Source organism: Trichoderma virens (assembly GCF_000170995.1).
Source record: "Trichoderma virens Gv29-8 chromosome Unknown TRIVIscaffold_86, whole genome shotgun sequence".
In the NCBI taxonomy this organism is placed as follows: domain Eukaryota; kingdom Fungi; phylum Ascomycota; class Sordariomycetes; order Hypocreales; family Hypocreaceae; genus Trichoderma; species Trichoderma virens.
The window spans coordinates 1,105,913-1,118,918 of NW_014013663.1; the positions used below are offsets into that span (position 1 = coordinate 1,105,913).

The following is a 13,006-nucleotide window of genomic DNA, read 5'->3' on the forward strand; positions in this document are numbered from 1 at the left end:
CATAGGCTATCTATTAGAGCCTATTCTCACTTTCTGGATAAATGACTTGCCATCACTAGAATAAGTAGTTAATTAAGAAAAGACATGAGGTCTATTCGTGGCTTCGTCTCAGTTGTTGGGCTTGCAGAATTCGCATGCTGAGATTGCGCCTGATCAAGATAGTGCCATCGCTTGTAGGCATCTTGATATACACATAGCGGGTTGCGTGCAGCACATGAACACCACGCGCGAAATAAGACGCGGAAGGATTTATATCTCTATGCAATACATAGTATGTAATAGATTGACCTGACTACTTTACTCGCAGGATCTCGTAGGCTGAGATTGAGTGGGAAGGGATGCTTCGTTCTTATGACGCTAATTGCTGACATTCCTATGCCTGCAACCTCCTCCATACGAAAAACAAGAGCTTCCTGGATATTTGGATCCTGTAAAGGCTCCTATGGCTGTAAGAAGAATTCCATTCTTATTGGCAATGCCCACCAAGACCAACACACACACATATGCACTTCCTCAGATTACAATGCACCTGTACCTAATTTAAATAAGAGCCCTCTGTCTAGCGGCTGCTAATAAATAGGATTCCCCAAGTCAAGCTAATTACAAATGTTGACTGTTACAGACGCTGCCTCACAAGAGGTTCTCATTAGATGGCTCTGTCGTTGTGTTAGATTTGAAGATTTTGGGAGATAAAAAAGGATACAGCTATGAAACGGGGATCTGTACCGCCACTATTGGCCTGGCCATCCTCAGCCAGATATTGTGATGTCTCTTTTCCCTGCCTCTCTCCGAAAGTTTGGACTCCGCATCTTATATGGGTATAGGTACTGATAATTGCTACTATTGGAAGCTCAGTCTTCATGCTACGTCTCAGACAAATGGAGGAGCAGCTGACCTTTGTCTCACCCAACATTTCAAGCTGAAATCCTTTGCCGACCACCATTTAAATACGAGAATAATAAATTTAGACGCTCAGGTTTTTTTTTTTATTCCAAGTGGAATCTTTATTATGATGGAAATCAGGGATCCCCCTTTTTTTTTTTTTTTTTTTTTTTTTGGAGGAGGAGGAGGAGGAGGAGGAGGATGAGTCCATTATCAAGGGCATTTGACTAGGCTAAACTAATTCTCCTAACAATTAGTCAACAATTTCCATTCCCTTTCTTCTTACACCAGGCTTTTACTGCCAATATAAGTACGTAAAAGCCCAGAACACAATTTCAATTTAGTGAGAATGCCTATGGAGAATGTTTTGGGCTTTTCTTTGTTGTATGATAGGTGGCGTAACATCGCCAGTTCTGAGGCTAAAAAAACTAAGCTGGAAGATTTCAGTCGTCAGCATAGGTACCAATGGTGACTGTGAACACAGGCAAGCAGTAGAATGTCAAGTCGCAACTTTGTGTTTGAAAGCAACGCTCATCCCTGCTCCATACACACTTTACCACCTTGGTTGATGTCTTCTACTTCTAGTTATCAAGTATGGCTCCGGTAGGACGCATCCACTTCGCAATCTCGATTCTTTGATGTGCCGCACCTGGCAGCTTAGCTTCGGCAATCTTTCATCGCATTTCCAACCGCAAATCTTCTTTTTTTAACCACACGGGAGTTCAGCCGCACAGTAAGCGGGGTTGTTGTATCAGCTGCCACCTGCGTTTCGCCGAATCATGTCTTGGGTTTTATCATGCGAATCTCAATCCAGTTAGCGATGGGCTTATCGAAATAAGATACAGGGGCGGCCCGCATCATTAGAGGACCAGGTTGAGTCCCTTGCAGACGGCAGTGTCTCCTTTGACCAATACTACATGCTGCATGAAGCAGGAGAAGTCGCATGGAGAGGTGGGTGACATAAGGCCGCAAAGGAGGCCCAAGACATCTTTTTGTCATGTCTTCCCACATGATTTGATCTGGGCCTGAAATTCTCTTGTGGTCTATGATCGCTCCCATTTTTAGCTTCAAAAAGCTCCGAAGACAGATCCGCATCCACAAAATTTGTGGCAACGCGACTCGTCATTATCATCGCTTCTTCTTTACCACTGCTCAGCAGCTTTCTCGTTTATATTCTGTGCTGTAGCTTTTATTTCATAAGATCTAGGAAATTATGCTCCGAAAAATTGCTCAAGTCGTCCGTTCTATGGATATGGGAGATCCGTTGTCTACAGATAGAGAGGAGCAAGGCTATCCTCCAAACAGGGACCCAGCGGGTCAAGAGACCAACAGTAACGGGAAACGAATCACAATAATCGGAACTGATCACGATGCACTAATCCCGCCGACTGATAAGCTCCTCGCATTTCGTTCCTTGACTGGCATAGACACTGTGCCTGCTTTGTCAAGCGCCGGCCATGCCAGGCGCGCGGCGCCCAATATTGGTCTATACTTTCGAGTAATCGAAGCAGAGCAGAAGGCAGCCAAGAGCTACAAAATCTTTCATATCGCTATAAACTTTTGTCTTGGAGCGCAAATCATCGTTGGCGCCGCGTTGACGGCAATCGGAGCCGCTGACGGCTCTCGCCATGCGGTTACTGGACTAGGCGCCATGGGCACAATCATGGCAGGGATATTGACATATCTTAAAGGGTCTGGCCTTCCTGATCGGTTCAAAATCCAGGAGAACCAATGGAGAGAACTTCGTGAGCACATTGAGCAACGCGAACGGGAGCTTTGTTTAACCGACTGCACTCTTGACGCCCAAGAGGAGGTGTTTATTATTGAAGAGATGTACAACCAAGTCAAGGCTGAGCTCGATGCAAAAAGTCCTGGGATTCGATCTCGGTTTGGAGGAAATCATCAGCCTCAGCAGAAATTGCAAAGTAGCCCGATGAGATCCATTGTGCACAAGGCAGCAACCAGGGTAGCTCAATCTACAGAGGCAATCGTCACACCGCCACCAGCAGCCGTGAGAGATTAAATGGGAGAGAGAGAGACCGGAAAATGGAGAGATTTGATGAACTATCTCTCCCTGAGGTGAAACTGAGAGCCTGCAAGTTATCAACAAAGTTTATCTCTGGAATGTTTTTATGGATTTGGTGGTTTTGATTTGAACATCTTTTTTCTTGGCGATTCGATATAGCACGTACCAGCTTTCAACATTTCATCGTTCAAGGGTTGCTGACGGATTGAGAGCCTAATATTATTAACCAAGAATTTCATTTGGTAATAGTAGCCACTGTGCTACTAAGAACTCAACCTCGATGGGCAAAAAGGAAAAGGAAAGGAAAAGAAAGATAAAATAATAAAATAAAATAGAACAGAATAAGACAGCTTAGAACACACTGCTGGACACAGTCAAATTCAGTTCCATAAACCCAACACTCATACAGGCTGGGTCATTTAATCAAAAATGCTACGATATAACTTTTTAATAGCTTTCAGATATTGCATTATGTGGACTTGGCATACATTTTTTTTTCTAGGAGTTAAACATGGTATCGAAACTTCATCGTTGCTATTATCACAATATACAAGCCCATGCAGTGTTGCTTAAACACATTGATAATAGTCTATAGATGTCAGATTAGCAATTTTTTTTTCGTTAATAGTGACGATGCTCAGGATATAAATCATCACTCACATTCGTTCTGTTCTTGACACTTCCACGGTGATACACACTGTGTTGGACCAGTCCAGCCGATACCTCCGCACTGGGCGAAATGCTGTGCAAGGCCTGTTCCTGAAGGGCTGGCTGACGAGCTGGTGCGAGTAGTCGAGGTCACAATAGAGGTACGGGTAGTCGAGATGGTTGAAGAGGAGAGTGTAGTACGGCTTGAGGTAGTGGTGCTGGGCTTACTCGAGGAAATGGAGGAAGATGGGCTTCCACCGTTACCACCGCTAATTGTTCCCTGGGCATAAAAAACACCTCGACCATTGGTACCTACGTAAACTTGTCCAGCAGTGCTGGCACTACCAGCGAGTCTGACGCCGTCGATAGCACCGAAACCCTGAGTGCTACCTTGAATGTCAGTCCAGGTTGCGCCATTATCCCCACTGGCATAAAGACGGGCGCCAGCTGACCCAGTACCGAGGGCATACAAATTCCAGTTCGAGCCAGAACCAACGCCAAGGGCAATCTGGTAAACGTTGGTCAGGGCTGTAGAGACTATGGTAAAGGTTGTGCCTGAGTCGGTCGAACGGAAGATGCCGGCATCAGTCGAGACATATAGAGTGCCCGCCGTTGTTGGGTGGGCAATAATGTCTCGAATGGAAGTGGAACTGCCCAACTTAGGCCCAGTTGTGAAAGTGCTGCCAGTATCTTTGCTGACATAGAAAGTAGATGCGTATCCGGCATAAAAGATGGTGTTGGTCTTCTTGTCTGAGGCGATCACGGCACCGGCGGGCAAGCTAGAGACGGCTGTAAAACTGCCCTGATACTGCGAACGCCGCACTCCAGATGAGGCAGTCGACCACAGAATTGTGTCAGCATTTGCCGAATAAGCGACAGTGCCACCATTCATAGATGTGTCAGCACCGTAGTTGATGCTCCATGTCACGCCGCCATCGGATGAAATCGCAACTTGCTGAGTGCCAGCAGTATTGCCAACGCGGACAACGTTTTTGACGGAGTTGCCTGCGAAGTCAACACTTGTCGAAGTCGCCCATGTTGGCGTTGACCAGACGTTTTGCGGCGAGGTACTGAGGCTATTCGGGCTTGTAAATGTGTAACCGTTCTCGTCTCCTAGTGCCACTAACAGTTCGCTACCCCCAGGTGCAGAGGCTAGACCCTGTACAGCAAACTCTTCAATGCCATCAGCAAGCGACTGAATTGTCACATTGTGAACAGTGTCCCAGTTGGCCAAGTCATGACCGCCGAATATTGTCATGCCGGTACCATAGAGCCAGTGATTGCTATCTAGAGGGTCAATTTCAAGTGACTCGATCATCCAACCAAGACGCTTGATAAGTCCATCAGATGGCGACTCGCTAGTTACGTCTATGAAATCATTCTTGATCCATGGCGCCTTTGGAGTCTTGAAACCAGGTTAGCAATGAAGATCTTGGCAAGTTCACGCTGTCAGTTCTGGCTTACCGAGATGCCATAATAATAAGTCATAGAAGGATAGCTAGCCCACTGCCAAATAGGACTCCATGTCGTTCCTGAGTCTGTGGAACGGAACAGCTGGGCATCCGGCCACCAAGAGTTTAATGAAGCGACAACAAGAGTCCCCGGCTTTTGAATATCGACGCCGAGACCTCCAAAACCGAAGTAGAGGTCCGATCCGCTGACTGGGGTAATGTCTTTCCAAGTCCCAGCTGTGATGTCATATCTCCATACTGATCCTAGTGTTCCATCATATGGTCCCGTACCATCGGCGTATGTAAGGTACAAAGCTTTTTCCGTAGGCTGAAGTTTGGCTTTGTGAGGGAAGTATTTTCCCGGCTGGCCAGGGACAGCTGTCCACGTAGAGCCGGCATTTGTGCTCACGTAAACTGAAGCAGTGATATTATCAGCGGTGCCAACAAAGATGCGAGAAGTCGCGCCTCCGCTGGTACTACTTGTTGAGTCAAAGGTTATCCACATAAGTCCCTGTTTATCATTATTGTAGCCGTTGGGATCGGTAGGGTCTGCCGCGTACGTGCCCGTTGCCGTAAACGATGTTACCTTTGAAAAGGTAACGCCGCCATCAGTGGACTTCCAGAGACCATTTCCTGATCGAGCTCCGAAGTAGATGATATTGGAATTGGCCGGGTCGACAGCTAGCCGCTCCCCTGCACCGCGTCCTGGCATATTACCTCCGACTTTGAATGTCAAGTTACTGAAAGACCACGTGGCACCACGGTCTGAAGAGCGAATAATAGCCCCATTATTAGGATCCCTGATGATGTGTCAGAGCTGTTAGCCCTGGATATATATGCAATGGAATTTCACACACCAGCTATTCGTATACATGCCGACCGCAGCATATACTTTCTGATCATTCTGCGGATCTAGAGCAACAGCGTCAATACCCCAATTGTGCCAACCCGCGTCGTTAGCAATTCCATCTGTGACTGGAGTCCATGAATCATCAGAATTCAGGCGATACAGGCCACCAATGTCTGTTCGGGCATATGCTACGCCTTTTGTCTTGGGATGGAAGACGATCCCAGGAACAAAACCGCCGCCGCCACCGATCTTAACGTTCTTCCATGTAAATGCGGCCTGAGCGGGAATAGCCGCTCCAAGAAAGAGGGCGAGCACGCGAGCGCACTTCATGACCAAGTATGATAAAATAAATGGGAAAACTTCAGTCTGTGAAGAGAGTTTGCAGGAAGCCCAACGACCATCCTGAGTCTCGTGGAGGTATCTGACTCTTATATACTAGCCAAATATCGGGCAATTTGTAGGGCAGCAGTGCACTGTTTTCTCTTTTAGAGAAATGCTATTGCCTAATCATTGCGCAGTATGTGACAATAATTTGTACACTCGTTTAGGATGGTCCGCAATTCTCTGTGTTGTATTATCTTCAGAAATAAGTATGAACAAGAAATTTAATAAATAGGATAATTGAATTATATCCGAAATGTGGATCTCGTCTTTGATGATTCCATGCGCACCAATTATATTAAACTATGTGATTATTAGGCTGTTAATTGTTATGTGTTAATAGAGGCTATAAATATATTTACCCTTTTGTATGCGGATGATAAACTGCCTATATTACCATACAGATAAAAAGAGCCCTAGAAAGCAATGCGACTACTCAATTTCTTGGAGGTCTGGCTTAACTAAGAACAATGCATTGTCATTTTTCTATTGTTGAAGAACTCTGACATAAGCGACCGGACCGTGATACCTGTGAGTTCCACGAAAGAAGTAGTATGCCAAAGAAAAAATCGTAACGCCACCGTAAATCACAATGTTCCAGTTCATCTGAGCTGCCGTCGGATTAGGGTTGCCCGGCATAAATGCCAAGACGAAGATAACAACGAGAAAGGCCTCGGAGGCAATATTTATAGTAAGGCCCCATCGCCCCAGACTGAACTTGGATGGAAGAAGTGGGCTCTTTGTCCATCGCCGCCAGATCATACAACCAGTAGAGACGATGTAACTAGATAGAAGTGATGTTGTTGCTAAAGAAGTGATAGAGTTTAGTGCGACAGCCGAGCCGATGTTGATAAGTGAAAGAAGGCTTGAGATGAGGAAAGTCGTCAGAATGGCATTAAGCGGTACATCCCATCCTATTTTAATCTTGGAAAACCAAGGACTGAAAGGAACAGCATGGTCTCGAGCAAACGCAAAGAGCTGGCGCGACGCCGTGGCCACCATAGTCAGATTGGAGAATACAGTCATGGCAACAATAAACACCGACATCGCGGTAGCACTGCTGGTTGACTTTGTCGAGTTGTAAAAGACCTGCATAAAGGGATAGCCGGTTGGAGACTCGATGACCTCGGAGAGGTCGCCTATGCAGAAGCAAAATGTGATAACCATAATCCATCCGAAAGCGCCGTTGAAAATGGTGGTCGTAATCATGGAACGTGGCAAAGCGCGGCCGGCATCGCGCAGCTCTTCAGACATGTGGACAGCGGCATCTGCACCTAACAGCGGCAAAACTCCTGCGAGAATTCCCACGAGGGTTGAGCCTCCCACGCTGCCCCAACCTCCACCGTCACTAAACTCGGTGAAGACAGCCTTAGCATCTGCTGTCGGTGAAAGAACCCAGAGAGTAACCAGAATGCCGAAAAAGGCGAAGATGTGGATAACAAGGATGAGCGCATCAATCAGTGGCAGCTTCCTAGCAAGGACAGTATTGAAGAGTACTGAGAAAGCAGCAACGGCCACAGTGAGTAGAGTGCCATGCCATGGTTTGGGGACATAGTCGGGGCTGTTGAGAACAATAAGACCTTGAATCTGCGTGCCGGCAATGAATGCAGAGGATGCACAAGATGTCTGCCAGCCAAGTACGCACATCCACCCCATGAGATAACTGATGAATTTCTGATACTGCGGCGGCGCAAATTCAGATACCCAGTGATACTGTCCTCCGGTTGTTGGAGCCCTGCCAAAAGTAAGTATCAGAAATCCATCCATGCACATAGATTAGAAATCACTCACATTGAAGCCATCTCGGCCATGGTCGTGTTCACCAGGAGGAAACCCATCCAGCAAACAAAGAACATCCAGATTAAACCAGCAGTTCCGCCATTAACAAGTCCGATGGTAGATACACTTGAATCATTATGTTAGTTTATTGCGCAAACTTTCACAGCATCTTGATAGTACAATTTACCTTAAAGAGAACTCCCATGACGCCATAAGAATCATAGAAAAGCCAAAGATAGACAGGAAGCGAAAATTTCTCTAATAGATGTCACGTTAACAAAACTCAGTAAGATTAAGGTCAAGAGTCACCAGCACGAACCCTCATTTCCTGTACCTTGCCCATACGGTACATGTCCGCGCGGTCGGCCGCGTTTCCTTTTTTCTCATCAACATCATCATTGAGGCCAATGGCGGCATCATTGACCTCAGAGACTTCCTTATCGTCAACTACCATTTTGGCGATGCTTTTTTGAACCCCTTTTGGAGCGGTGGATTCACTGGAAGGAACACAAAACAAAGGAGGGAGGGAAAGAAAAAAAAAAAGAAAAAAAAAATAATCACAAATCTGCAACTAGTGTTACATAGGTGCAGGAGGAAGGGTGCATGCAGCAGACACGCATGGCCAGACAGTCACAAAAACAGGGAGAGCAATGAGAAGTACTTGTACTACTGTACGTAGTATACCATTGAAGTTGGATTGGGGATAGCGCATATCGGCCTCAGCCCCCAAAGATGGCTTGGTGCATGAGTGTTGGTTGGTCCTTGTCTAATCATCCCTACCTTGTGCCGTGCAGGGAGCTCTAGTGTAATGCAGGTGACAGAGCTTGATTGAAATCAGATGGTACCTAATATGCAGCGACTGGCACAGGTACACACATGCATCCCAAGATTTCGGGTATCCAGAGCGCATTGCTAAACAGCCGAGTACGAAGTGAGAAGACATGGATGAGGCCCACTTCTCGTTATTCAATCACTGGTATGAGGGAATGAGTGGTTTGCAATCGTGCTATGAAAATTTGAGAATACAACATCAAGGGTCGAAGGATATGTGTTGCAGACAAGGACATGGTTTTGTACAAAGTGTGTATGATGTCTCGTATGTTTGTGACAGGTGATGAAGTCTAAACGGCGCACACATTACGGAGCACCAAGGCGAAAAATTTCACACCCTTGTCCCAAACTGAAGTGTTGGTTCTGGATGTGCCTGGTTCGAGAATAAGCCGTTGACTACTTTGTAACTAGTCTGAAATCAGGATACTGTGGTCTGGAACAAATGACACGTCCGTCCATCTGTCAGTGCCGGAACTTTCGCAGCTGTCACGCTGTAGGTGTAAAATGAGAAGCTTAATAGGCATTCATTGTCTCCTGTAAAGGTTTGCCCTTTCGATGTTGTCAAATTGTTGCCTTTCTCGAGCCGGACTTGCAGGCCGTTCCTACTCATGGATCCAGAAACATCAAAAGATGGCTCCTCTCCGTTCTCGCGCGTTACTTTCAACGACCATTCAGGGCAGCTATGGATCTTAACGATCTTGTCGTTGTTATATAGTTTTCTTGGTGCCCTGACAAGAGCGTACATTAAGTACCGGATGTTCGGTTTTGATGATCTCTTGTTTGCTTCGGCAACGGTAAGGAGACTGATCTCACATTTGAAATCAAAGCTGACGATCATGCTAGGTTTTACATTTAGCTCAATCCATCGCCGTGTTTGTTGGCTTAAACAATGGCCTCGGCAAATTCAACTCTATCACGCCAGCAGAAAAATGGGCGACATCTTCGAAAGTAAGCCTCTGAGCGCTGCTACAGCTTTCGGCAACTAACACATTCACTCACAGTCCACTCTCGCGGCCGTTATTCTCTGCCTTTTATCCCTGAGCTTCGCCAAATGCTCTGTCCTTGCTCTCATCCATCGAATTATTGACTCCAAGACTGGGATGAGTAAACCGTTCTGTATCGGGCTTATGATTCTCAGTTCGGTATGGGGAGTAGGCTCCTGTTTGGCATTCATAGTCAACTGCCGCGGCGGTACATTGTTGACTCTGGATAATGTCAAACAATGTCCAAACCAGGTATGGAAGAACCATGTTATTCCTCGTGGTGTCCTCACGACCAAGATGCCTAACCAGAGAATTGCTTCTAGAATGTACGATGGGCTGTGATCACTGCGATTGACATACTTACCGAGATTCTTACCTGGCTCTTCATCGTATGGGTATCATGGACCGTTAATATGTCATTCTCCCGCAAGTTTCAGGTTGCCTTGGCTTTCTCATTCCGTCTACCGCTCATCGCCTTCTCAGCTCTGCATCTGGCGTACTTCAGCAAATATCCGACCTCCCCTGAGCCTCAATTTGCCGTCACGAACAGTCTTCTCTTTCAACAGACCATGATTGTTTGGTCTCTCATTTCCGCCACCGTCCCGAACATGAAGAATTTTCTAAAATCTTTCTCCATAGGCTTAGGTTTTCCGCTCGCTTTCGATTCTAGCGTGTACGCGTCAAGCAATGCGTATCCACTTCGCTCGCTTGAGAATAGTCGATCCAAGGCCACCTCAGCTGCAGGAGCATCGACGTCTGTTTGGGTCCATGATCACTCTGACGGTGAAGCCCGTGGTCGACCGCACAGCTGGAGACCGGATCACATTCCGGACCAAACCACCGCCAAGGCATATCACTTCGGCAGGGATAGCCGGGAGAACTTGTCAGAAGAGGAAAGGTCCAGAACTGGTAGTCGAGATATGATCATCACCAAGGAGGTGGCGTGGAAGGTCACGCATGAGGATCGCCAAGCGGTGAATGCTAGCTCTTTGTAATTATTCGTCCATAGCCAGAGTAGGAGATGGGATTTTCCAAGCGGGGTTACTGGCCTCCTCACTCTAATTAATCCTCAGGAAAGAGGGAGATGCTCCTTATATATACATAGTACGCCTCGGATACTTGGCCATTGTGAAGTCTTCGGGAAAATCCCTCGGAAAGGATCCGTGGTGTGAGGGATTTTAATCGAACCCATCATCAGGAAGTTACGAGTACTCTGCTGAACGTTAAGCATGGGGCGGGCCAACGTCACATCGGAGCCATCACAATTGAGTAAGCGGATGACAGGGGTTTGACCCCGGGCCAATCGGATCACAATGCAAGCTGCCGTAGTTCGCACACAGCCAACAACTTAATCGAACAAGGGCGTCGGCCACTGCTCCGGCCCTTGCAACGAATATGGAAAATCTTCAAATTAAAACTACGTAGGCCACAACAAGACACTTTGTTTTTGCCCGCAAATTATCAGGACTTTGAGCGTAGATTCACGGGTTAAAGCAGATCAAGTCCGAGAGTATCAGGTTGTCGAAATAGATTGCAATGCAGACTTGGTCTTTTTTACTAATGCTTACTGTCTCTAGTACTACTCATAGTTCGTAGACAGCGGGAAGCAGGGCCGCCCCGGACGCGCTATTATATAAACTAAATTCATTAGTTCGCATGTCGGAGGTCCCATGCCGGGGGGATGCAGTCTAGATTGGTCTCCTGAAATGCACAAGTATAGGTGCCGTACGAGTTAGCATGTGAAGGTGTTCATCACCAAGAAACTGCGATGCTTCTCAATAGCGGCATTTGGCCGCACTTTATTAAGCAGGGCTGGCATATTACAGGGATACTCAAGGGAAATTTGCTCTTTAATGCTAAGTAGTTGGATCCAGCAGTTTTCTTGAACAAGAAGCGTACAAATCCTCGTATTCGCAACTACCCTAGAGTTTGACCATCTACTGTGCTGGGTTATTATCTGTTTTCAATCTTTCTTGGCCAACATATTGCATCCTGTCGCCATCACTCTCTCTCCATTCCACAATATGTCTGAGGTGGTGTTGCGCGATGCGCGCTACTCAGAATTGCCCGAAATTGCCCGTGTGATGGCGAAGGCATTCTGGGAGGATAACTTGTTCGGCCAGCTCATCCATCCTCATCGTAACGAATATCCAGACGATGTGCACTTGTATTGGCTGCGGCGGGCACGCGTCAACTTTTGGGATTACCGCTGGCGATGGCTCGTCGCCGTGGACAAAGACCAGAGCGGCCGAGATGTCATCGCCGGGATTGCACAATGGACAAGATTGGGAGACGGTGGCAAGAAGCTGGAGCGCTCGTACTTGGATCCTCGTGAGTATATCTTGGCGCCTCATTCACTCATGGAAGCTGAGATATTGGCCTAGGAAATTTGCTCAAGCCTCTTTTTGTTGTCGCTATGAAAATTCATGCTTGGTTGTGGCCAAGTCGTGCGTGCGACCCCGTGCAGGAGGACATCGTGGAGCGGTCGTATCCTTATTTTGACACGATCTGGAGCGGCAAACGCGCTGAATCGTGGTATCTCGAAGGGCTAGCAGTGCGGCCCGATTTCCAGGGCAAAAACATAGGTCGGAAACTTACGCGATGGGGCCTCGAGCAGGCTGAAACTGATGGTGTTTGTGCGTCGGTGGTCAGCGCCTTGGGTAAAGATGGGTTCTATACCAAATGTGGGTTTGAGGAACAATATGGCAACGCCACTCACGGCGATGGAAATCCCTTGGCAGGTGTCGAGGGTGCCAATATATATTGGAAGTGGCCCAAGACTAACCCTTAGGTACATCCTTGATGGCTATATGTGTATATACTGAACCGTCGCATTGTTTCTTCCCGGCGTAGCTATACTTACTAATTTCTGCAAATTCACTGATACTGGCGATCTATAATTTACCGACATGACATAGTGACACAAATTGAACACCCCCAGCCTGATTTTAGGGAATCGGCATCATTCTCTCATAGTTGCTTGGATAATGTCTGGATAAGTGGTATATGGAACTTCTCAAATATTATGCCTGCTACGTAACTTATAGACGATGTTCAAGAATAACCCATTTAATAGGTGGTAAGCAATTAACAACCCAGATTAGTGACATGTAATGTTACAAGAATGGTTCTTGCAAATAAACTTCCATGTTAAGATCGAATATTCATACTAACT

General features: G+C 46.7%; 5 protein-coding genes across 5 annotated transcripts; 3 read left to right on the top strand and 2 right to left on the bottom strand.

The window, feature by feature from the left end:
- Positions 1-2,170: 2,170 nt before the first annotated feature.
- TRIVIDRAFT_137876 (uncharacterized protein) lies at positions 2,171-2,773 on the top strand (the record flags this gene model as incomplete). Its single annotated transcript, XM_014097321.1, has 1 exon — positions 2,171-2,773. A coding segment is annotated over one exon (603 nt), but the record flags the coding sequence as incomplete, so codon positions are not given.
- A 704-nt stretch (positions 2,774-3,477) lies between these two features.
- On the bottom strand, positions 3,478-6,187 carry TRIVIDRAFT_59360 (glycoside hydrolase family 74 protein; the record flags this gene model as incomplete). Its single annotated transcript, XM_014097322.1, has 4 exons — positions 3,478-3,497; positions 3,569-4,961; positions 5,021-5,807; positions 5,865-6,187. The coding sequence occupies 4 exons, from the start codon at positions 6,185-6,187 to the stop codon at positions 3,478-3,480; spliced, it is 2,523 nt and encodes an 840-aa protein (XP_013952797.1).
- A 392-nt stretch (positions 6,188-6,579) lies between these two features.
- On the bottom strand, positions 6,580-8,471 carry TRIVIDRAFT_90794 (uncharacterized protein; the record flags this gene model as incomplete). The annotated part of the gene is made up of 4 exons (XM_014097323.1): positions 6,580-7,973; positions 8,030-8,143; positions 8,205-8,275; positions 8,337-8,471. 4 exons carry the CDS (start codon positions 8,469-8,471, stop codon positions 6,725-6,727), a joined length of 1,569 nt encoding a protein of 522 aa, XP_013952798.1.
- Positions 8,472-9,425: 954 nt separating this feature from the next.
- Positions 9,426-10,946, top strand: TRIVIDRAFT_78137 (uncharacterized protein; the record flags this gene model as incomplete). The annotated part of the gene is made up of 4 exons (XM_014097324.1): positions 9,426-9,642; positions 9,692-9,796; positions 9,850-10,083; positions 10,155-10,946. The coding sequence occupies 4 exons, from the start codon at positions 9,457-9,459 to the stop codon at positions 10,824-10,826; spliced, it is 1,197 nt and encodes a 398-aa protein (XP_013952799.1).
- Positions 10,947-11,807: 861 nt separating this feature from the next.
- Positions 11,808-12,723, top strand: TRIVIDRAFT_231701 (uncharacterized protein; the record flags this gene model as incomplete). The annotated part of the gene is made up of 2 exons (XM_014097325.1): positions 11,808-12,162; positions 12,216-12,723. 2 exons carry the CDS (start codon positions 11,856-11,858, stop codon positions 12,620-12,622), a joined length of 714 nt encoding a protein of 237 aa, XP_013952800.1.
- Between the last annotated feature and the right edge of the window lie 283 nt (positions 12,724-13,006).